The sequence below is a fragment of the Anolis carolinensis genome, chromosome 5, assembly GCF_035594765.1.
Source record: "Anolis carolinensis isolate JA03-04 chromosome 5, rAnoCar3.1.pri, whole genome shotgun sequence".
Taxonomy (NCBI): Eukaryota; Metazoa; Chordata; class Lepidosauria; order Squamata; family Dactyloidae; genus Anolis; species Anolis carolinensis.
In genome coordinates, this window is record NC_085845.1 from 24,781,575 (window position 1) to 24,806,448 (window position 24,874).

General features: G+C 39.8%; 1 protein-coding gene across 1 annotated transcript; it reads left to right on the forward strand.

Annotated features, from left to right (window-relative positions):
* Positions 1 to 1,937: 1,937 nt before the first annotated feature.
* On the forward strand, positions 1,938 to 24,633 carry dapp1 (dual adaptor of phosphotyrosine and 3-phosphoinositides 1). Its single transcript, XM_003225752.4, has 9 exons — positions 1,938 to 2,297; positions 12,223 to 12,345; positions 13,437 to 13,570; positions 17,755 to 17,885; positions 19,250 to 19,297; positions 20,561 to 20,623; positions 21,009 to 21,094; positions 21,899 to 21,986; positions 23,164 to 24,633. Exons 1-9 carry the CDS (start codon positions 2,203 to 2,205, stop codon positions 23,212 to 23,214), a joined length of 819 nt encoding a protein of 272 aa, XP_003225800.1. The 5' UTR covers positions 1,938 to 2,202; the 3' UTR covers positions 23,215 to 24,633.
* Positions 24,634 to 24,874: the final 241 nt, after the last annotated feature.

Sequence of the window (24,874 nt, forward strand, 5' to 3'; positions counted from 1 at the left end):
CGGCTGGATTCCGTTCTAAAAGTGTGAGCATTGTCCTCCATATAGCCCCTCACCGTGGTCAGGAAAAAATCCAGTTCAGAGGACTCTCCCCCAAACTCGATCCTTAGTTCCTCTCGTCTCGGTAGGGGTCCCTGTGGTGGCAATCCCCAATTCTCCGCCCGTCGCAAGCCCCCTTGCGGACCAGTGGGCCCCGCTGCTGCTTCTCTTGGCCCTGTGCCACGCCCGGCATTCGCCAGGGGCACCAGGGTCTCAGTTGGGAGCGTAGCCGGGATTCTCGGAGGCTTTTCCCCTTCGTCGTCACTCTCCTCCACCCGCGTCAGGCTTGTTTGGATCTTGGGCCGGGCACCGGGCTCCTTTCGCATTTCCCTTCCCTTCGGTGCTGGGAGGTCTGCAAAGCCCTGGCTGCTTCCCACGCTCACGTCCCACATTGAGCCAGCCCGAAGTTCCCTTCCTCTCTCCGGCTCCGCCAAAACCGCCAGGCGCTCCATCGCCCTCGACATCACTGCCAGGGTGGTCTCCATCGCCGACATCCTCTCCTCCAGAAACACCATCCTTTGTGGGCCTGGGGAAGGTGAACCTTCCTCTCCTCCGGTGCTATCTCCCCGCACCACTCCGCGCCTCTGGGTTACCCCATTTGGCTGGGCATAAGCGGTGGATGACGCCAGGGCCGCCAGCTGGTGGAACTCAGCGTCCGGCTCGGGAGTGGCCCTTTCCGACCTTCCTCCTCCTGCGCCCAAGAGCTCTTCATCCTCCACTTGCATGTTACACCTCACCGCTACAGCGGGATGGTGTCCGTATTCTTGGCTTAGTGTCAGCTCACCACAGCCGCTCCTGAATGAACACACAAGACTCTCTGTGATATCACCAGAAACTTTTACTGTAGGAAACATGAACATCAGAAAAGCCAAGAATGGGATACTATGGCCAACCCTCCTTTATATACCCTCCCCCTCATTTGAACAGTCTCTTCCCGCTCAGTAAAACCCCGCGCAAATTCCCCGCCAAGTCCAGCAGCCGTTTCTTCTCCAAGTCCTGAGCCGCAGGTGTCTTATCAATGTCAGTGACCCTGAAACTCAGAGCCACATCCAGGCTCTAGTAGCAGGGTTCTGACACTTTTCCTTAATCCCTCCTTAATATCCAAGATATTCGCTTATCCAAGATTTTGCTGGCCCGTTTAGCTTGGATAAGTGAGACTCTACTGTACTGGTGTACAACAAACATTCGATGCCATTATACAGTTAACAAGGACAGACAATACATAGACAGAGGTAAAGGCTTTCCCCAACTTTTCAATTTCTAGCATCTGGAGGCTATGTTTAACTCCAGCCTGGGGGGGGAGGGGGGAGGTTCGCTCCATCTTCCATGCCAAGGAAATTTGTCATTCTTAGACGTCCCCCGGATTAAACTGCCTTATGGGTGCCTTTTATAATCTCCCTGCTTTTTAAAAGCAGTATCTATTTATCTACCCACATTTCTGCTAGGTGGGCAGGGAGCTGAGGCTGATGGCGGGTGCTCACCCCAACCCAGGCTTGAACTGCCAACCTTTTGATTGGCAGGATTTTCTACAGCTAGCGGTTTAGCCCACTAAGCTAAGCCTGGCCCCTCCACCCAGCAAACTAACAACAAAAACTAACACTGAAGTCTACTACAAGCCATGCTAGAAACACAGAACATGGAGCAATGCACTTCCTTCTTTCAGTGCCTAAAATCAAAACAAACATAGACTGGCATTTCTGTCTTCTGTTGGTTTCTCTGCAGCAAAAGCATTAATGTAAAGAAAGCACAAACTGGTGTGCAAAGGATTGTGCTGGTGGTGTTCTTTCTTACACACCTTTGTGCATGCTGGCAAACCCTTGCTCAGGCAACACCCCTGGCTTACATACACACAACAGTAGAAGAGGCGTGGAACAGCCCCAGCTGCATTCTCCAGGCGTCCTCCCCTTCGGTCTGCCTGAACTGGAGAGGCAAGGGAGGGTCCTTTTGGCGCTGGCAGGGAGGGACTGTCATTTTCACTTCCTCATTCCCCTTGTGCACCAGCAGAAACAACACCAACTTGCTGGAGGAATTGAGTGCTCTTCACAGAGAAGAGGCAGGATCTGAAGCAAAGGGATGCCAGCTGGCTTGCTTTTTCCTTGCTTGTTCTCTCAGAGGCCAGTGGGACCCTGAAGAGAAGCAGCATCAGAAGGCTGGCAGGTGTTGCGAATGGGCAAAGCCAAGATGGAAGAGGAAAGGCGGAGGAGCTTCCAGCAGGACCGCTTGGGGCATGGCAGTCCAGAAGAGGAGCTTCAGAACCTGGCGTAAGCACAATTGCTACAATTACAGTAGACGAGGAGCCCCCATTCTCTGGAATGCTTTAGGTGACTTATGAACACCTGGCTGATTTTGGCCCCTTCTACACTGCTCTATATCCCAGGATCTCATCCTGGATTATCTGATTTAAACTGGATTATATGAGTCTCCACTGCCAGATAATCTGGGATCAGATCCTGGGATATAAAGCAGTGCAAATCCAGCTTTTATCCAACTGAAGTATGTTTCCATCAAAAGGGCCTACCCTCACAGTTCTCCCTTCTTTTATTGCTTTTGCTTTAACTGAGATCCAATAGTAGATATTATCTTGCTGTACACTTGGAGAGTAAGAGCACTTGTACTGAAACTTAGCAGAGAGTTAGCTTGCTATTCCCTTTCTCATCCACCCATTTATAATGCATTTTTTGTGTTAGAGACTGGGATCTGAATCCTTACATTCAAGAAAGAAGAGTAAATATTTCATTTTGGCAAGAGATGACTACAATGGAGAGGAACAGTTTCACTTGTGTTCAGCTATGTATCTTTATTAGTTTGAGAGCCTTTGTGAGCCTTGTTTTGGAAGGTATAGTTTTGGGGCTTCAAAAAAGTTGCTATGTAAAAGAGAGAGCGCAACAAAAACAATTTTTAAAAAGTGGTAGATCAGAGGGCAAAGGCATGCATCACTTCCTATCTCCAGTTATGTCATAATATTATCTGGTATTGCGCACGTATCTCAGACAGCCATAGAACTCATTACAATGCAAATTGCTAGGTTACGTTTTAAAACAAAGAAAGCAATAATTCAGGTGGGAATTCATAACTGAATCCTTTGCCCCTACCTACAACAAAAATCCCTATCCATAAGGAACAGCCAAGTGATTAAAATAAGGACAAGATAAAGATGGGCTTCATCACACTTGAGCATTTATCCACTTTGATCCACTTTAAATTCTGTGACTGCCTCCTGCAGAATTCTGGAGTTTCTAGTTTAGGAGGGGCCTTTAAACTGCTCATCCAGAGAGGCCCTGGGCCTCCCTAAACTACAAACCTCAGAATTCTGCAGGAGGCAGTCACAGCCTTTAAAGTGGGTTAAAATGGATAAATGCTCAAGTGTGATGACTGCTAGAGACTATTAAAATTTTGCATTCATCACTGCATCCTTGGGCCAAGATCCTATTGAATCAAACCACTTCTACAATGGACCATAGCACCCAAAAGTGTCATTTTGCTCATTATGCAATGAAGCATGTATCTTCTAGATGAGAATAGCAGTGTTCCCAATGAAAATAAGTGATTATCAGAAGAATTTTCCACATACAATCTCAGCCTTGGGTTGTTTTTTATTGTGTGTTTTGTTGTTTGGGAAGAAAATATTTTGAGATTGAGATACTGGCTCTCCATGTAGTAACAATGTATAAAAGGTAAAGGTTTCCCCTGACATTAAGTCCAGTCATGTCTGACTCTGGGGGTTGGGGCTCATCTCCATTTCTAAGCCGAAGAGCCGGCGTTGTCCTTAGACACCTCCAAGGTCATGTGGCCGGCATGACTGCATGGAGCGCCGTTACCTTCCTGTCGGAGAGGTACCTATTGATCTACTCACATTGGCATGCTTTCGAACTGCTAGGTTGGCAATGTATAGGTATGAGAAAAACAGCATTTTGCCACACTGTGGTTTAAACACTTTTGAAAGGCTTTCACATCTATTCCAACCTGATGTCAAAAAATTACCAATTCCTATTTTCATGCTCCTTATGTATGTAATTCAACTAGATTAGATGACACAAAAATGAGTATAGTACATTCTAGTGGTTCTCTTTCTCATCAATACATGAATATGATGGACTACTAAGGACATTTTTATCCAGGACTGGGTTGATCTAGGGATGAATTTCCAACCTGCTGTGGTTTGAAGGACTCAGCTAAATTCAAAGTAATGATTTTGTTGCTTAAATTGGTAAACCCTTAATGACATCATGTTCTTGACCCCACTGACTTTTCTATAGAACAGTGAAAATGTCTCATCAATTGTATGACTGAGAGTGTATTTCTCTGGTTTTAGAGTGAAACACAAAGAGCCTTTTCACACTGCACAGTTATAGCATTTTAATTCCACTCTGGTTGCTATGATTGCATCCTGTGGAATACTGGGCTTTGTAGTTTGATGACACAGTAGGGCTCTCCAGCTGAGAATCCTGACTGCTGTAAATCTAAGAGTTTCATAGGATAGAACAAGACAGTTAAAGTAGAACAAAGCTTTAATTGTGTATACCAGGCATGGGCAAACTTGGGCCCTCCAGGTGTTTTGGACTTCAACTCCCACAATTCCTAACAGCCTGCCGGCTGTACAGTGTGAAAGGCCCTAAATGTAGAGCTGGCAGAAAAGCCATTATCAAAGAAAAAGATGTCGGCTTTTCAAAATGCTGTTCACAGTAGTACTATTGTCCCTCTATATCCATGGATTCCATCGTCCATGGCTTCAAAAATATTCAAAGCAAAATTCCAAAAAGCAAGCCTTGGTTTTTGCCATTTTATATAAGGGGTCCTGTTTTACTCCACCACTGTATACAATGGAACTTGAGTGTCCATGGACTTTGGTATCCTTGTAAGAGTGTGTGTCCTGGAATGAAACCCCAGCATATAATAAAATCCCACTGGATAACTATAGATTGTTCATATACTACACCATTTTATATAAGTCTTGAGCAGCCACAGTTTTTGGGCAGTCTAGAATGTCATAATCTGTGCCATAAGAGAATAAAACAGTGGTTCTCAACCTGTGGGTCCCCAGATGTTTTGGTCTTCAACTCCCAGAAATCCTAATAGCTGGTAAACTGGCTGGCATTTCTGGGAGTTGTAGGCCAAAACACTTGGGGACCCACAGGTTGAGAACCACTAGAATAAAAGAAATTACGCTACAGTTTATTGAGGCTGGCTATGGAACCTGGTCAAGCAGATATATAGAGGTGACAAGCTTTCATTGTTTATTTGCTTCCAGCCACTGAAATTCTGAGGGATCTTGCCTCTGTATATGAAGGTTCTGGGTAGCTGTTACAACTACCAATATCTCCTGATTAATTAAATAAAGCCTCTAACGGTTCCTGTCTGACACATTGAGGCTGCACATCCACTTGTGTAACAGCTATTGAGCTCTTGTCTTGCATCATGTGAAACTAACCTTTGAAAGCAAAAACAGCAGTATATTTTGACCAGCTTTCCTGTAAAGCCTATTTAGCAGTTGTCTCTAAAGATCGTGAGTAAATCAGGTCTACAAGAAACAGAACTCCAGTGCTGGAAGGCTGTTAATCGTTGCAAAACTGGGGTTTCCAAACCACAAGAGGCACATTGCTGTGCTTTGCAAGGTGAAAATAACCAAGGCAGATATTAATACGAGATAAACCTCATCAACAGTGAAAAGGCTACTGTATTTCACTGTGTAATAGTCACCACTGTGTAATAGTGACACCTCCATTTTTGGGATGCATAAATTGGTATTTTTAGTATTTGTCTCATAATAGCTGCACTCTTAGTTCACTTGCCTGTACTTGCTGCCTAGGAACCATGGGGCTTCATTTGGCTGCTAGGTGTCAAGTGAAGCCCCATAGCTCCAAGGGGGCCCATGCCCCTGTCCTCTATCAACCTCATAATAGCCACCACTACATAATAATTGTACCCTCTTTCTTCACTCAAAAAAGGTGTGACTATTTCATGGCAAATAGGGCATATTCTCACATATTGTGTGAAGTTTGAAGTTGGAGGTATGAAAAGGGATATTGACCAATCATAGGAGGTTATTCATGCAGTACACAAACATACAAAGAACAACCACAGCAAACATTTCACAATTCAGTTTCAACAGCACATGTAAAGAAAAGTAAATACTAAGTAGGAGTCATGGGTGCTCTTAATAATATGTTCAAAGATAATATGTAGGTGTGCAATGTCTCTTCCATATAATTAATGCCCCTACAGCTTTCCCTTTCATGGACTGGGTCGACAGCAAGACACTAAAGGTGATGATTTATATTAAGAGAGTGATGCTAAGAGAGAATATTAATTTCACAAAGAGGTAGTTGAATGAAAGGCTCATATTGTTCAGAATGTAACTCAGTTTCAAAATTAATTTCTTCCTCCATCTTTAATTTTTCAGTAGTTAGTTATATCCAAAAGTGATAGCAGAGGGTTTGCTTTCTTTGCAAGAATTGTGAAAGGCTTCCCTCAGAAGCAGTCAGTTCCACCATCCCCATTTGGTGTTCGACAATAATCAAGCACGTCAACATTTTCTAACAAAGTAGTCAACAATGAATAGGGAAGAAAAGATCAGATGAGGCAACTACTATGAACATTTTAGATCAAAGAGGAGGTGCTAGCAGTAAAAATACCTACAGCAAGATCAATATCTACAGGGGATATGTTTCCAGCCAGACTGTAGATATGATTGAATACCATTAAATTCCCTGATTATGGTCCCAGTATACCATTGTATTGGTGGACCTTCAGACTCCCAGAGATGTATCTTCTCTAGGAATTTCCTAGGTTATCCAAGGTGTCTCTGTGGTAACTTCTGGAGGAAGCATAGCATAGAATCCCCTGGAGGACCTAGAAAAATCCCAGAGAGATCATTTTCTCCTAGGTATGGTTAAGCAAAATTATAAATGGGCTCCATGGTTATAGGAGTCTTATTGTACTCAATATTCTATGCTCAGAGAAGGAGTTTTGAGAATGATGGGTTGGGCAGGGATGTCAAAATCATTTGCATTGAGGGCCAAAGCAGCCTTACAGTTGCCTTCAAGGGGAAGATGAATCAGTGGACAGAAAAGTCATGGATACAGAGGGCCAGCTATAATTTTTTTACGTAGTAGCCGGTGCTCTTTAGTTTTTACCCAATTTAGATCCCCAAATGGTATAGAATGACAAATCCGATCACTTTTGATTATCTGCCATGAAGACTGGAGATAATAGGAATTGCAATTGAAGAGCATTTGTGCCTCTGAGGTTGAGGAAAGACTAAGGGCCCATCCAGACAAGCCTAAAAAGCGGAACTCGTCTTTGTTTGTACCGGAGGCATCCAAACGACTAATTAATTTGGAAACCAAGGTTTCCTTCATTTGTTCTGAATTAATTAGATTCCCCATTAGATCTGGGCCTTCCTGAAAGACCTGGGGGTTTTGACCTGTGGTGACTCACTACCGGGACTGCATCCACAGCCCCAGAGGTGAGTCTCCACAGCTATCTTGCTTTTTCAGGCTTTGAAAAGCCTGGAGGAGCAGAATAGTGCCCACCCCTTCCCCCAAGCCCCTCCATCTCCTTGCGTGTCATTTTTTTGCACCAGGAGGACATGAGGAGATCCATTATGGATGCTAGAGACCTTTTAAGTAAGCTTTAGGGGGTAAATTTGGGGCTTGGGGGGTGGCTTCATGCCATGTTGATTTGTTTTGGGAAGGCATGTGGCCATCGCCCCCCAGGAAAGCCCGGGGTGTGGGTGGTGGAGAGGAGACAAGAACCCGTGCTGAAGCGGGTTATTTAAACCCACTTCAGTGTAGGTTTTGGCGCTGTCTGGAAGCACCCTAAAGGACATTTTAATGTCAGACATCATATCCACAAGACTTGTATTTAAATTAAAACTCCACTATCCTGACTAAAGAGAACAAGTGGCAGTCTTTCAGATAACACAATTCCCATCAGCTGTAATGATTATGTCTAATGATACAGGTGTTGTAGACTAGGAATACAGGAGTTGTAGTCCAGCATTTGGAGGGCCACCTAAAATGATATCGCAGGTCAAATTCAGTATAGAAAAATTATTAAGAATATACAATATAATATTTGATTGTTTTCTTGGAAAGGCACATATTGTACTGCAGAGACACTTTTAACTGTAACAGGTTTTGTTCATAAGTTCCAGAAGAATGCTGAATGTCACTTTCATCCTGTTGTGACTGTATATGGTAGCTCAAAAGTAATGATGGAATGTTTTGCAATTGCTGTTGTTGCTGCTGCACAATAAACTCATCATGAACTGTTGGGAAGTTAGCACAACATGATGAATAATTAGGAAGTTACCACAACATGAAATAACTAGTTGATTCTAATGGTACACTGAGTACAAGAATTATGCATCATAGGGGGTGCGGGGAGGAGTGTGTGTGTAGGAGTACTAGATACAGTAGGTAACATGGTAGAGATTAGGGAGCTGTGTCCCTGTGATACTAACATTACCCTGACCCCAACAGAAAAAATTAAGTGATCATCTGTTCTAGAACTAGGTATCATTCCAGACTTTTTAAAGAGTTCTTTTGTTGCTGAGCACTGACACATGTTACTGCTATAGCTATGGCATAAGTGTTATTGGTGGTAAATGATGCAGCAGATGGTACATAGCAGAAAAACATTCCAGTCCTTTCACTCATGGGTTCCAACATCCCCACACAGCCAATGGTAAAAAGTGCGCCTCCAAACTAATTTTAGTCAAATATTCTGAGCGGACAATCAAATTCTCCATCACTATTTATCTGGGGAACCTGAGTTGGACTACATCCTTGCTAGCCAAGGCCAGTGAAAGATGGGCTTGCAAGGGTTATATAATGCAAAACCAAACAAAATGGAAGTGTGTGAGTGTGATTGATCTCCTCCCCTCTCTTAGCTATGAGGACTGTGCAAGCAGGCTAGTAACATAGGAAAATTCACTTCCCATTCTCAAACTTCATATAATTTCTCAGCCTCATATTGTCACACTAATGACAAACAAGGTTACTATTACAAATGAACTCTTTCTCTAAACTGAACAGCTGTTAACATTTGGCCATGATGCTACAAAAACCCATCTGCCTGGTAATAGAAATTGAAGCCTGAATTCGATAAGTCAAGATAATCACAGTTTCTCAGGACTCAGTTTACTAATTCCTGGGATCGGTGATTCCCCAACCACAAAAAGTCCTAGTATATTTTGATGGCAAATGTCTGCTTTTGCTGGGTAAGCCACAATATCTGGAAGGGCCAAGTGACAATGGGATTTTTAAAACCACAACTTCTCTGCATGCTGCATCTGTCACTTGTTAATGTTTTTCTATTGACCAGATCAAGTCAAGGTGCCATTCTATATACAGTTATTTGGGAGTAGGAATAATTGAAAATAGTGTGGCCTACTTCCAGGTGAACATACATAGTTTCAATATTTTAAAAAGGAATTATATTTACTTAAGGAAGGAAGCTCCACTGTATTAAAACCACAGAGAGATAAGACTGCAGCCTTTACGCATACTTAGCACATTTTCTTCAGTCATTTTTGACCTTCCAACTTCTTCACCATATAGTATTATTATGGTATCAGATCATCACAGTTTTGTTGTAACACTGTCCAACTAATCTGTGTCTTCTCTAGGAATTTGTAAGTCATCTAGTATAACTGTAACTTTGAATCTCTATATTATTGCATAGTGGCACCAGTATTAGGTTCCATTAATGTCTTCTATGGGATTTTGTGTGTTTAGATTATAATCCAAATAGCTTACAAATTTTACACATAAAGATTCACTTAAGATATAAGCAAAATGCATACATCTTCTTTTTTCATCTGAAAAGCCAGAAACATGGAGTAGTTTGTTTGCCAGGAGCCTTTCATTCTACACAATTACACTGCTGTGAAAACTTTGCAGTGCCATGGCAATATCCTGGGAAATCTTGGGATTTCCAGTTTAGGGAGAGACACTTGGAATTCTTAGTCAGAGAATATTTTTCCTGTGTTTGTTCTTCCATCAGTCCAAGTTTCACCAATTTTATATTTTTGCTCACAATAGTTGATGACTGAAGATTCATCCAAAGATGAATCAACTGTGTTATGCAACAGAAGTTTAAAAACTAATGTGAGTTTAGGCTTCTATTAATAAAACCATAGTTTTGAAGTCATGGCCCCCAGATAGCTGAAGTTCTATCATATACAAAAAGGCAACAGGCTAGGTTTCTTAACTATTGAATTAATAACCTGAAATAATGGAGGGTTCTCCTTTGCTAAAAGTTTTCAAGCAGTGGCTCAACCAGTCATTTTTAGGGTTTCCCTCTAAAGCAAGTTGGGCAAGTTTTGTTCTGGATTTTTGCATGAGATGCTATGGCTATATCCTGACTTGTAAACTAAATTGATATGTAGGCCCTCTACAAGTTTAAAATATAAAGCTTTGCCAAGTATCTCTGAGGTTACAACTAGATGTGATGGCATCAACTAATACAGGTTCTGCTGATTACTGCTAAAGCAAGGTGAACAATCTAAATTAAGACATGGATAGACATGGGTGAGGAATTAATGTATTTGATTCAGCCCCCCCCCCCCCATAAGTCTAGTACTAATTGGAATCACTAAAAATTCTGTATGACAAAGCATACCCTTCCTCCTATAATGTACAGAAATCTGCTGCCAATAAATTCAGTTTTGACTCGGGAATGTGAGCAGCTAAAAATTAAATATAAGCAAGCCAACAAGTCTCAATGTTTATATCTTAGGGCCCTTCTACACAGCCATATAACTCAGAATATCAAGGCAACTAGTCCACAATATCTGCTTTGAACTGGATTATCTGAGTCCACACTGCCATGTAATACAGTTCAATACAGCTGTGTGGAAGGGGCCTTAATTTCACCAAACTGGACACCGGAGGGGCAAAGAGAGCAGGTACACTGTTACTATGGACATCATTGACCATTGTTTGATTGTGAAGCATAGGTTTTGGTCCCTATTTTTTCTCCATTTTTGTATGTGTTTATGAATTTAAATGCACAGAGTTTATTCCAAAAGAGGAAGTCCAGAAAGAACGCTTTGTGAAGAGATGACTTCAGGAAATGCAGATTTCGAAAGCTGCCAAGATGAGCTGAAAATATCTTGTAAAGTTGACACCATTGGTTTCTACATGACTGCACACATAAGCCTGTCACATTAGGCAGAATATGGTGGCCACCAGAAGTTGACAATTTTGAGCATCATGAAAGTGCAGCTAATAGTTATGAAGTTTATTATTGTGAGAGAGAAAGAGATGTTCTCTTGTTCTGTTGTTGTTGTTTTGCTTCAGAGCGACTTACCATGGATGTTGAATACCATATATTTGGGTGGGATTCCTTTATCACCTATATGATTGAATTCTTCAAGCAGTAACTGAGATAAGATTTAGAGGGGGAGAAATGAACCTAATTACCATATTGCCTAATTTATTAAAAGTTTTTCACAAATTCCATTTGTGGCCCGATTTTGATACACAGTTTATATGTGTGAGTAGTCTATGGGTACATGCAGATTTGGAAAACTTCTAAGATAATTTGAAAATGTCTTGTGATGCTGGTACTGTAAAATTTGTGCAGTTTGAAGACTACTTTAACTGCCATGGCTTAATGCTATGGAATCCTGTAATTAGTTTGATGAGGCACCAGCTCTCTTCGGCAGAGAAGGCTAAAGACCCTGTAAAATCTTCACTCACAAGATTCCATAGCATTGAGTCATGGAAGTGAAAGTGATGTTGAACTGCATACATTCTTCAAAGTAAAGGTATCCTATATCTTGTGAGATCACAGGTTTGTCTGCATTGGTCTGATCCCAGTCACATTTGTATGTAACCTTGGAGTAGTAAACATCCTCATGTTCTAATTTCTCCTACCAACCATCGAGTGCCTGCAAAGTGTTAACACTATTGCCTGTTTTATACATTTGCTATATTTGTTTCTGCTGTTTAGTAGATTGTCCTAGTGTTCCACCAAGTCCAAGCTCTAAGAGTTCACTGGGATGATTCCTCCTAAATCCGGCCCTCGATATGACATTAATGGCTATGTGATATTTATTTCCACAGTCCTTTTTTGCATTTGATATGTTCTTTGTGAGAATAGGTTTTTTTTTTTGCTTTGTAGCTCATTGTAACCAATGTAGCACTCAATGGATCTTGATTTTTGATGCCTTCTTAGGTGGTACCATGATGGTCTTACTCGCCATGCAGCTGAGGCCCTTCTTCTTTCCAATGGCAGTGATGGAAGCTATCTCTTAAGGAAAAGCAATGGCAAAGCTGCTCTATTCTCTCTTTCAGTAAGGTACAGTATTTTGTCCATTATATGTTTCCATGTTAATCCTTCTGAGCTTTGAGATAAACATCCACTTTTATGCTCTCCATCCCATCACTGTCACATGTTCAGAGACACCCTTGAGTAATGGCACATAGACTTGAGGATATTGTCCACCTATTTCCATCACTGGCTGCTTCTCATGAGGCAATTTACATTCACCACAGATTGAGTAGACTATGACTTACTACTTTTTTTTTTAAAAAAAGTATTTTACTATTCAATCTTAACAGAGCGTCAAAAATGAAGAAAAGCCAGCCTTTTTACAACTCATCTACCTTAGTTGTCAGTATAAACACATGATTAAAATATACCAAATTTGGAGCAAGTAATCCAGTTAATTTGCGGGGGGGGATTGTGTGCAATAACTTCCCAGCCCTTAATAATAATAATAATAATAATAATAATAATAATAATAATAATAATAATAATAATAATATAATTTATTTATATACCACCCTATCTCCCAGATGGGACTCAGGGCGGTTTACAGTCATAAAAGCAACATAAACATTACATAACAACATAATAACACATTATTAAACAAAGTAAAATAATACAATTATAACAATAAATAACACTTACATGACCAGATCAAGGGGACACATTTCAATCTCTGTGTTTGCTTTCCAACTATGATATGCTTACCATATTTTGAATTGTAAAATAGAGAACGTATCTCCGACTGAACTACTTCGATCCAATTGCTATGACAACTCTCATTTTCAATATTCTATTATAATTTGTAATTGCTATTAGCCATATCTCTAACTTTCATTGTATTTTAATTTATTATTAAGTAATATTTAATAATACCAACAATCTGAACAGGAAACTAGAATTTTGTAAATCATTCTAGGAAAGAATTCTAAGTTCTCCATCAAATAATTCCAGAGTTTCATGGAATGGAGCTATCGAAAATGCTCACAAACTGCCATAATTATGGAGTGCCAATCCATTAGAATTCTCAGATTCTTGACCAAACTTATTGACATCATTTTAAAATGTTAAGTAGAATATGTATTATCTTATACACCAACAGCTTTTCTTTCTTGTTTCAGAGCAAAAGATTCTGTAAAACATTTTCATGTCGAGTACACTGGATATTCATACAAGTTTGGCTTCAATGAATTTCCCAGTCTGAATGAACTGATCAAACATTTTGCAAATCAGCCTTTGATTGGCAGTGAGACAGGTACCTAGCATTTGCTTATATTTATATTCACTTCTTAAAAATTATATTATTGTGTCCATTTTTACATTTGCATCTTTGAATATTTTTACACAGTCAGATACTTCCATTATAATGTTTCTGTTATTTCTCCCTCTCTCCCAAGATTTAATTATAACAATATTTGTTTTTTGTTTTGTATTGGGTGTCCTTTTCTAGCAAGATATATTAATATCCATGGGTCACTCTTGGGATTTTTTGGAGAGGGAGGGAGATATTTTCACGTTGTGGGTGAATCCAGGGATATAAAATCTGTGGATATGGAAAGACAATGATATTTTAATTTCTCTGCTTGTTTTGTTTTCTTCATCTCTACATAGATATTCTGAGATAAACTGTTTAATATTTGAGATGGGAACACTTCTTACTTTGATCTCCTAATGGGAAGTGGCTTGCTCTCAAAGTTCAAAAATTTGTAGCATTTAATATTTTTCATTTAAATTTAAAATTTAATATGTTGTGTATATTAAATTTTAATTTAATGGCATTTTGTTTTCTATTTCCCACCTATTTCCTGAAAACAAAATGTTTAGTCTAACCTAATATTCAGTATACAATGGACAGTACCAATGTTTATTGTATTTCTATATAAAAGACAGCATCATTTATACCGTAATAGGACTTGAGCATCCATTGGTTTTGATATCCATGGCAGGTCCTGGAACCAAATTCCAGCAGATACCAAGCATCCACTGTTATTATTATATTTATGTTTATTTATACTCTGCTTTTTCTCTCCACAAAGGAGACTCAAAGCAGCTAAACCATATATTAGGAAGCAAATTCCATGTGATCTATGTTTTTGATCAATTGATCCCTCAGTTAGCTTTCATTTTCATTCAAAAACAACTGTGATGCATTTGGAAATAGATCATTTATAAAACCTATTTTAGAATAAATAGGTTTTTATAAATGATGAGATAAAAATGTTAAAAGTAAACACTAAAAAGTAGGGAGATCCAATCAATGGCTTACAAAAAAATTAGTTTGCTCTATTAATAGCCCCACCCCAGTTTGGACAAATGCTGTGTTAAGGCACTCACTATGTGGTGATTAAGGTGTTGGGATTTGGTGGAGATTCAAATCCAAGTCCCCATTAAGCCCTGAAATTCAGTGGATGACCTTTAGCTATTCATTTTCTCTCAATCTCTTAAGTCTAAAACATGCCAGAGTTTTTGTGGGGATAGAGCGAGAAGGATAAGTGTATGCCACCTTGAGCTTTTAGGCAGAAATACAGGATACAAATGTGAGTATTAAAATTCAAATAAAGACTTCATTCTATCATTGAAAGGAGTGCTTTCATTAGAATGTCCTGGTCCAAGGCTGTATAGTTTTTAAAACTCAGTCATGATTGCAGTATCATGAGTATCATCAATATCACTGCAATATCATGATATAATTTGAGACTAGTAATGACATCACAGATGATGCATTTTGGATACATAAGTATAAAATCATTGAGTCAAAATGAAAGAGTCCATTGAGGGCATCTAATCCCACCCTCTTCCACGCAGGAATGCCCAAGAAAGGTGTAAAGACCTCCAAAAAAAAGAGAATCCACCAATGCAGTCTATTCCACTATCTAACAGTTCTTATCATAAATAAGTTCTATTTTCCATTATTAATTTTAAAGGAGGAAGAAATGTTTAAATGTAAATAGCTCATTTTGGATAAGAAAAGAAAGGGACTGCAAACAAAGAATAGCAACAGGCTTGAGTAGAGGGCTTTTTCTCCTCTTTTTTTCTTTCTTCGAGCATCTGCTCTCCAGGCCAGAAATGGTTTAATCTCTTTGAACTGTCATATCTATTTCCTGACATGAGTGTTAAACCCACGTTGCCTGGCCCCATCTGACTCACTGCTCTGAAACCTGAGTGCCGTTGTTAAGCACTTCCTAAATAGGTTTGTTATTGCACACAAGAGGTTCCCCAGACCTTTTTTGATAGACAACCACCACTTGGTACTAATCCAATAAAAAAGAAGCATTCATTATCAAGCGATTATGCAACAATGACATTAATAAGACTGAAATTTAAGACCAGATCTTGGGAGAACTAGCAAGGTTGGTCACTATCTAGATGGGAAGACAGCTGGATATTGCAGTTGAGTTCCATGGATGATACTAGAAGATAAAGTTAAATAATTCCTTGGTCCCTCAACCTACTGGAACCATCTTATGTCAAAGTTTTGTAGATATGGCCTTGGTTTTGCACAATACACCTTTGTTCTAATAAGAAACAGATTTGAACCCCAAAGTGCATTATTGGTTTATTTTTAATATATATGATGAGTTTTCCATGCTATTGTAGTTCCATCCCTTCCCTTCCACTATCACCTTCCTTGACATCTGTTACATCCCTTAACAGTTAAGGGGATTAATGCTATATGACACCAGTGAATCTGATCTCTAGTGTTGAATGATAGATTCACCCAGTGACTTTCCAACTCCCAAATCAGATTCTGCTAGCTCTGTCAAACGACTTTCATGTGCTAAAATGGACAGTGCAGCCGGCGAGAAAAAAGGTGTTAAACCTCACAATACCTATGAACTTGTGCCCTTCCATGTTGCCTTTCTATATGAAGCAATGCACAGGAAATGGACACCGGAGATAAATAATTGCTGATTTTGTACACACGTGGCCAAAACACTACAAAGCCCAAGTGATTATAAACTGGCTTAATGGGTGTAATATGATTCCCCCTTTGTCCCGTTCAAATCTACAAAGCTCTCTGACTGACTTGCAGAAGGTCATTCCATGCAGGCCTTTCTCCTGCTTGCTCCCAACTTTTGTTTAGTTCAAAATAAGAACACAATGAACCGGCAACTATGATTAACACAAAGTAGTCAAGATAAATGTCTCAAAATTGCACAACATTTATAGGTCACTGACTGGACCAGTCCAACTACTCAACCAACCCAGATAACTTGAAATGGTGATATTTTAAGATATGCCAAAGAAGAAGCAAACAATCTGCCTGATAGTCTAAGATCAATGCTGTGTCTAGGTTTGGAGGACAATTGGTCCAGGCAGTCTATTTATGTCACTATTGCAATGAGTAATAATAGTAGTAGGAGTAGTAATACAAATGAACACTCTAAATATGCCCCTAGTCTCTGGCATATTTGGTGTCCCTTATTTTCACCCTTGACGCTGGGCAACCCTGAGTACAGGGCTGGGGAAGCTCTGGCCTCCAGGCATTAATGTCCTATCATTCCTCATCAATGATAAAGTTAGTAGGATTGAGGACAACTGAAGTCCAACAACATCTAGGGCCCCTTCTACACTGTCCTATATCCGAGGATCTGATTCCAGATTATCTGCTTTAAACTTGGTTATATGAGTCTCCACTGCCAAATAATCTGGGATAAGAAGATTATCTGGCATCAGATCCTGGGATATCCGGGCAATATGGAAGAGTCCTAGGAGAACATAAGATTCCCCAGTCTTTAGTCTACAGCAGTGGTTCCCAACTTTTGGGCCTCCAAGTGTTTTGGACTTCAGCACCCTCAGTTCCTAACAGCTGGTAAACTGGCTGGGATTTCTGAGAATTGAAGTCCAAAACACCTGGAGACTCAAAGGTTGGGAATGGCTGGTCTACATGAAGGCTTGTGTGGAGGTGATACTGGAGTTGTGAATGGTGGATTCCTTCATTGTCCAGATTTAGAGACTCACGTCCCATCTTTGAATTGAGTCTGAACCTGAGACAGGAGAGGAGCTTACTTTGGCATTTGTTCAACACAGAATTTCATTTTGTTGCATGCCTAGTAAAATAGCTAATGCTGGGAAAATAAATTGGAAAGTCATGTTTGCTACCATTGTAACTATTTGTTATGGAAGTTGCAGAGAGACATTATTGATGAGACTATTTTATAGTAAAAGACCACTTGATAATATTTTGAATTTTTTTAAAAGGGTGTTTTTTTTAAGTAGACTTTAATTCCATGATGCTTCAATAAATATTTGTTTTCATGACAAGAGACTGCATTAGGTAATTCTTTCCAGAAGGTAGCTCCTATGGCTTACACGAGCTATTGCTGGATTTGTCTGGTTCATCAGCCATTTGCTTTCCATATACTTTTGGGCATTTACTCTTAGCAGGGAGTGGCTACACGTACTTCTCTATGAATCTCTGTTTTTGCCTTCCTTTAGGCACTCTGACTGTACTGAAGCATCCATATCCTAGGAAAGTGGAAGAACCTTCCATTTATGAATCTGTGCGAGTTCACACAGCAATGCAAACAGGGAAAACAGAAATTGACCTTGTTCCCAACGCACCCTCGGTGAGTTACCTCCTCTTTTGTTGGGTTGAACATTGGTTGGAATTAATGAAACTTTTCTATCTAACTGAGGGAATGAGATTTAATTGAGGCTGGTATGAAGTCTTAAGAGGAAGGGCCTCTCAGAAATTTCAGAACTGTGACTATAAATGAAGTCTAAGTTCTGGAATCACATGATGACCACTATCCTGTTAGTGACATCTTCAAATGTTAAGTCTACCTTCTGTTTACATATGTATTTTTTTCATTATTAGACAGGCTGTTTCTTTCCCTGTGCAATGACCAAAGCCTCCCCATTCCAACTTACTATTCCCATAACCAAATGTAGATCATTGATGTCATCTACTGAGACCTCTAGAGACCCTACTGGATCTTGATGGATGTCCCAAGACTAAAATACACACTATTATGAAGAACTTCTTATCAGAGTACTCTAACAGTGGAATAGACTGCCTTATAAGATAGTGGGCTCCCCTTTTTTGGAGATTTTTAAACAGGGATTCTATGTCTGTCTTTCAGGAATGCTTTAGCTGTGCATGGAAAGCGGATGAATCATACAGCTGGAAGGACCTTGTCGTTCCTTCCAACTGTATGGTGCTATTATTTGATTAAATGTTCCAACTTGAAACTCCTATACTATGCTCTACTGTATGGGATGTCCACTTTTGAATGAGTATTCAAAGTAATCCAGAGTAGATTTGGGGTGGGATGAGGGTTGATAGTAGGCTGCACAGAGGTAGAGGAGTCAACAAATGGCGCCTTTCTGCTCCATCAAAGCCTCCTGATGACTAGAGAAGTATTTTATGGGCAAGAAGCAGAAAAACAAACATAAATACAATTGTTTTTCTTTATTTATTTTCTTGGGAGGTCAGGGGTTTCTAAAAGACATTTGAAACAAACCCATTCGCCAGCTTCTCCCTTCAGTGGTTTGTGCCCATGCCTAATGCAATTGACCAACAAGGCCTATTTCAGCAGTTAGCACCACATCGCTGCACATGTATAATGAACACATTGTCTGAAGTCATGTGGTGCACAGTTTGACCCATTAAATCATCAGACATCGTTTATTCATAGAATGTAACAAGCATCCCCATTAATCTATGATGCAAGATTTTTTCCATTATACCTGAATCAATGGAACTATTTTGCATGTCAATTTCAGGTATGGGAAGAGACTATGTTCTTGGCAGGGAATTCAGTGACCTAGTTATAAGGACAAAATGAATGGATAGTTAGTGGAAAAACTTTTGTTTTGTCAGCAATGTTGAGGTGGGATGATTCATCATCAAATGTATGATTTTCTTGCCTATCAGTTCTCCCCATCTGTTCTCAACACTTCTGGTTAACTTTGATCCCTTTCATTACAGTTGGGCACAAAAGAAGGCTACTTAACAAAGCAAGGAGGAATAGTGAAGGTAAGAAATGCTGGTGGCTTTTGAATGATAAAGGCACACTGTTAAAACACATGTTTAATATGTGTTTGCATATAAGTGGTATGTGATTTCCATCATGCTTAATTTATCATTCCTGTGTAGTTTGGGTTGCACCATGATTATATGCATCTAAAACTGCCAATTTCTGGTCTAAAACACTGACGTACACTTGGCTATGAACTGTTGTTTAGCCCCAGCTGAAATAGATCCAGTGAATCACTGGTGAGTCAACACATGGGTAAATTCCATCAATTTCTTTTTTTTGCTCTAGGCAGTATTAACAACAGGAATTAGGCACTTGCATGCAAGAAGTATTGAAAAGCCCTGTCATAAGGCAGTGTGGTACAGTTTTGTGAGGCTGTTGATTTTGGGTGTCTCAATAAGTGAACAAGCATGTAAACATTAGGAGATGATTAATCCTACTCAGCAGGAAGAGCCTCAGGGAGATAGCTTGATTCTCTTTGTGAGGAATTGCCTTACCAGATACTTCACTTAATTCTTTCATTCTTGAGGAAGGCGTCTATTAAAGTGTGCTGTGCTTTTACCATTAGTGTTGTTTTCTCATTATTATTTTGGATTCTGTCTCTTTTTGTAGTTGTTCTCCTTTACTTTGGCTGGACTGTATGAAATACTAAACAATTTCTAAATCTATTAAAATGCTTGCTCCTGTCTACATTGGGATAGGGAAACCTATAGTTTTCCAGATGTTGCTGAATTCCAATTCCTGCTATCCCCCCAAAGGTCTGGCCAAACATAAGGCATAATGGCAGAAGGAATTCAGCAAAATCTGGATGGTCAAAAGTTATTCATCTTGATATATATGTCAGGAGGAGCCCCTGGTGGTGTAGCGAGTTAAACCGCTGGGCTGCTGAACGTGCTGACTGAAAAGTTGGTGGTTCAAATCCAGGGAGTGGGGTGAGCTCCCGCTGTTAATCTCAGCTTCTGCCAACCTAGCAGTTTGAAAATACGCAAATGTGAATAGATCAATAGGTACCACTCCGGCAGGAAGGTAACAGTGCTCCATGCAGTTATGCCGGCCACATGGCTTTGGAGGTGTCTATGGACAATGCCAGCTCTTCAGCTTAGAAATGCAGATGAGCACCAACCGCCAGAGTCGGATACGACGAAACTTAATGTCAGGAGAAATGTCAGGAAGAATGAGGAAGAGAACGGAAAAAGGTTGTTGATCAGTGCCCATTTCCAATATTGAATGTCTTTCGTTTTATACTTTTTTTCATCTTTCAGAATTGGAAAACCAGGTGGTTTACATTGCACAGGAATGAGCTAAAATACTACAAGGACCAGACAGTGAGTCACAAATGGCATTTTAATGTGTCCTTTTAATTACTTGACTTTGTTGCATGTTAATCTCATCACTGAGATCCTCCAGAACCCATTAGTCCAAAAGAAAGTCACTGGGCTGTGTGTACTTTTTCTGTGCACACTCCCAGTACATTCCCAGTTCCTATCCGGTCTGTCATTATTCTTATGAAACTAACAACAGTGTCTTTCCATGGTTTGTCAGTTCAGTTGATATTGGAAATAAGTGGGGAATGTATGTAGGCATGACCTTTCTATGAAGCATGCTATCTAAGGCTTTGTTATTCCTCTGCATCATTACTTTGCGTGTGCATGGGGGATTCTTTTTTTATTTAATAAGATTAATTGTTTTAAAAGCAAACTTCTTTTCAAGTCCACAGAGCCAATCAGAGCACTTGACTTAACAGAATGTTCAGCAGTACAGTTTGACTATTCACAGGACAAAATTAATTGTTTTTGGTAAGTTCAAATAAAACTTTTGGCGTTTCCACTCCTTTCTGTAGAGTTTGAATATAATATTCCCAAACCATGATATAGTTAAAATATCTTCACCTCAAAAAGCATCCCAGTGAACCTCCAATCCAACCTTTCCATTTTTTGCCGATAGACCATCCCAGTGACATAACTCCTACTAGACCAGTGGTTCTCAACCTGTGGGTCCCCAGGTGTTTTGGCCTACAACCCCCAGAAATCCCAGCCAATATACCAACTGTTAGGATTTCTGGGAGTTGAAAGCCAAAACATCTGGGGACCCACAGGTTGAGAACCACTGAACTAGAGGGTCTCTACCTGATTGCCATGTTTAGGTTAAAGTTTGCACTTCAATGGTTCCTAACTTTTGGTTCACTAGTTGTTTTGGAGTTCAACTCCCAGAAATCCCAGCCAGCTTACCAGCTGTTAGGAATTGTGGGAACTGAAGTTCAAAACACCTGGAGGACCAAAGCTGGTGAACTGTGAGCTTTACAATGCTATTGTTTGGTGGCTCAGTAACTGGTTGACGGGTGAAATTCATTGGTTTGTCTTCATGTCAAAAAGAGCTAGGGCATCAGTATTGTTGAGCATACTTATTAGTGATTTGGATTGTGAGACAGAATGATGATGGAACAGAATGCATGTTTATCAAATACATCTGCCCCTTCCAAGAAGCTATTTTTGTCCTTGAGTTCAGGTTGTCTTTGGTACAACAAAACACTAATGTGGACAGGAGGTGTTTCTGTTTATCATGCTTGTGGTAACTAGTCTTATATATTTATATTTTTCCAGCTTAGTATTCCCACTGAGGACATACTATCTCTATGCAAAGACTGGAGTAGAAGCCGATGAATGGATCAAGATATTACAGTGGAAACTGGTAAGGCAATTTGTATTCCACTAGAATAGATGAATAATTCTTAACTCTTTGAAAGTTTCATTAGGTGTTTTTATGATAATAGTTATGGCCCTTGTGGTCTCTTCCAACTCTTTGATTCTAAAAATGGATAGGGATGAATTCCCTTTTTGATTTTCATGCAAATCTTAAAAGTACTTCCAAGAAAAACCTGCCATGTTAGGCTGACATCCTGTTCTGTTGCTGTCTGCTTACATTCATTTCCAACTTTAGGAGACCCCAAGGCAAGCCTATCATGAGGTTTTCTAAGGCTGTCTGTGAAATTGTAAACTGGACTTTCGAATTCCATAACTTTTGGGATTCACATAGAGTTACCCCTCCTCCAGAAAAAAGCCCCCTCATTTTCAAGCCAGGCAGCATCCTAACTGAAGAGCTTCTGGAGTGTTGTTGTATAACAGTGTCTGCTTGGCAGAAATGTCTTCTTAATAAAATATTTTAATCTGGGTTAGAATTCACTCAGGCTGTAACAAATGTGTAACCAAGACTGTTTTATATTTACTATGTATTCCCTAGTTTAGAAGATACATAATAAATGGGAAAGCCCCCCAATCCCCACTTTTGTGATCAATCATCTGTGGGAATGGGAATTGCAACAGAAATTTTACAATGTGGACAGAGAGTGACAGAGTCACCATTCTTATCTTTCACAAATACAGTAGAGTCTCACTTATCCAACATAAACGGGCCGGCAGAACGTTGGATAAGCGAATATGTTGGATAATAAGGAGAGATTAAGGAGAAGCCTATTAAACATCAAATTAGGTTATGATTTTACAAATTAAGCACCTAAACATCATGTTATACAACAAATTTGGCAGAAAAAGTAGTTCAATACACAGTAATGCTATTCAGTAATTACTGTATTTATGACTTTATCACCAAAATATCACGATGTATTGAAAACATTGACTACAAAAATGCGTTGGATAATCCAGAACGTTGGATAAGCGAGTGTTGGATAAGTGAGACTCTACTGTACTAAATTGTGTAATGGTACTGGCAGATGGCAGCTACTTCAGCAAAAGAAGGGAAAAATCAAAACAACAGCAACAAAAGGATGTTTTTACCAGCATAACGCCTTTTTCACCTTTGTGTTAAGTGAACAATGTCTTCTACCCTCTCCCCTTTATTCTTTGTCTAGTCACAGATAAGGAGACAAGCACGGCAGCGTAATTCTACATTCAGTCTCTAGCTATTTCCGCATAAAATCAGACTGCACAGAGACCTCTTGAAATAAGAGAATGCACAAAAATGTATAGACTACCTACGAAAGAGACAAATCTTCAGTTCCTGAATATACTAAAACTATCAAATATTAGAACAACTGGAGCAGGCAAACTTTTGCAGCACAAGATTTGCCTTCCTCCTTCATACTATTGCTTGGAGAGCTACACCTGGGAGGCAAAGTCTTAAAACATCTTGAGGACCAAAGACTGGGAATCACTAAGGCTCTAGTGCCTTCTCCAACTTCAGAATTCCTGTGCCAGTTCAGAAGAGAAATTCATGAAACCCAGCACAGTTTTCTCAACATACCCAGCAATGCACCCACACTTATCCTCCTAGGAAACTCCTGAGCAAGATGGAGGTGGTATTCTTTTTCTTTCGCATCAGTTACGCAGAAAGTGACCGGCTTTAAAGGTGGATATTCCATTTTTAGTTAATAGTCACTGAAGAAATCATGTGTCGCCTGCATTTATTTAATGCTCTTTTAATCTCACTGTAGCCATTGGTCATCTCTATGTTTCCATGTGGTAATGACTGTTGTCAGTGACCGCCAACAACAGTTCTTGTATATTCTGCCCCTTGTTGTGGTACACCAGTCCCTACTGCATAAGTTATTCCAGTGCACCTGCTGCATTGAATGAATGCATTCCAAGTTTTACAGTTAACTTAAGGAGCTTGGATGTTTTCATAGCAAGAGTCATTGAATTGTCAGTGAAAATGTTATAGATGTGATAACTTCAGCATGTTCCCAGGTGATTTTGAATGGTAAACAAGCATAAACATAGAAAAAAGGTATTCTCTTTGCTGAATCTTTAGATGAGTCCTGCTACTTAGTTTAGCCTTGTTATTTTCAGTAGCTAGATGCTCACGAGAAGCACAATAGCACCTGGGCTTGTATTGGAATATGTGTGGGACATACTTTAATGTGCTATGCCAATAGCTTGACTTTCCTACGTCCTTTATAGGGCAGCATTAAGGTATAGGAAGTCACAGCTCTTGGGACTGAAGTATTATGGAAGGATCTGACAGCAGTTGGTAGTGTGCATGCGGGAAATATCCTGCACCTATAGATGAATGGGTACAATTACTCAGAGTATTATTGCCTCGTGTAATAAGATGACCAATAGTTGTTCTATCCTAGTAAAGTTACTTTTGTATTTTGAAACCTTTATGGAAACAATAGTAGTATTGATTGTGTGTTTAGTATTTAATATTGCTCTCTGTTTGTAAAACATTTTTAAATATACTGTGAATACTACCAGTTAAAATGTGTACTCAATAGGACCACATGAAGGAAAATGTGCACACATGTTTTGGGAGGAACTGTATTATGTGTTTTGTACTTTTACTGTAAACTTTCTAATAAATTGAAAACAATTAAAAATAACATCTTTTTTTAAAAGAGGATGGCACAACTTAAGCATTTCCAGGCTTTACAATGAGCAGCTCAATTAGGTTCCTGAAAACATCTCAGCATCTTTTCCCAGGGCTCCAGTCATCTCAATCTGGTCTTGAAGCCTGATGCTGCTTGGTTTCCAGATTCTCCAACTGCCCCCTTGTTACTGGAATGGCCACCCCAGGACAATAGAGACATGCATGTTCAGCGCATAACATAGCTGATTTCCACT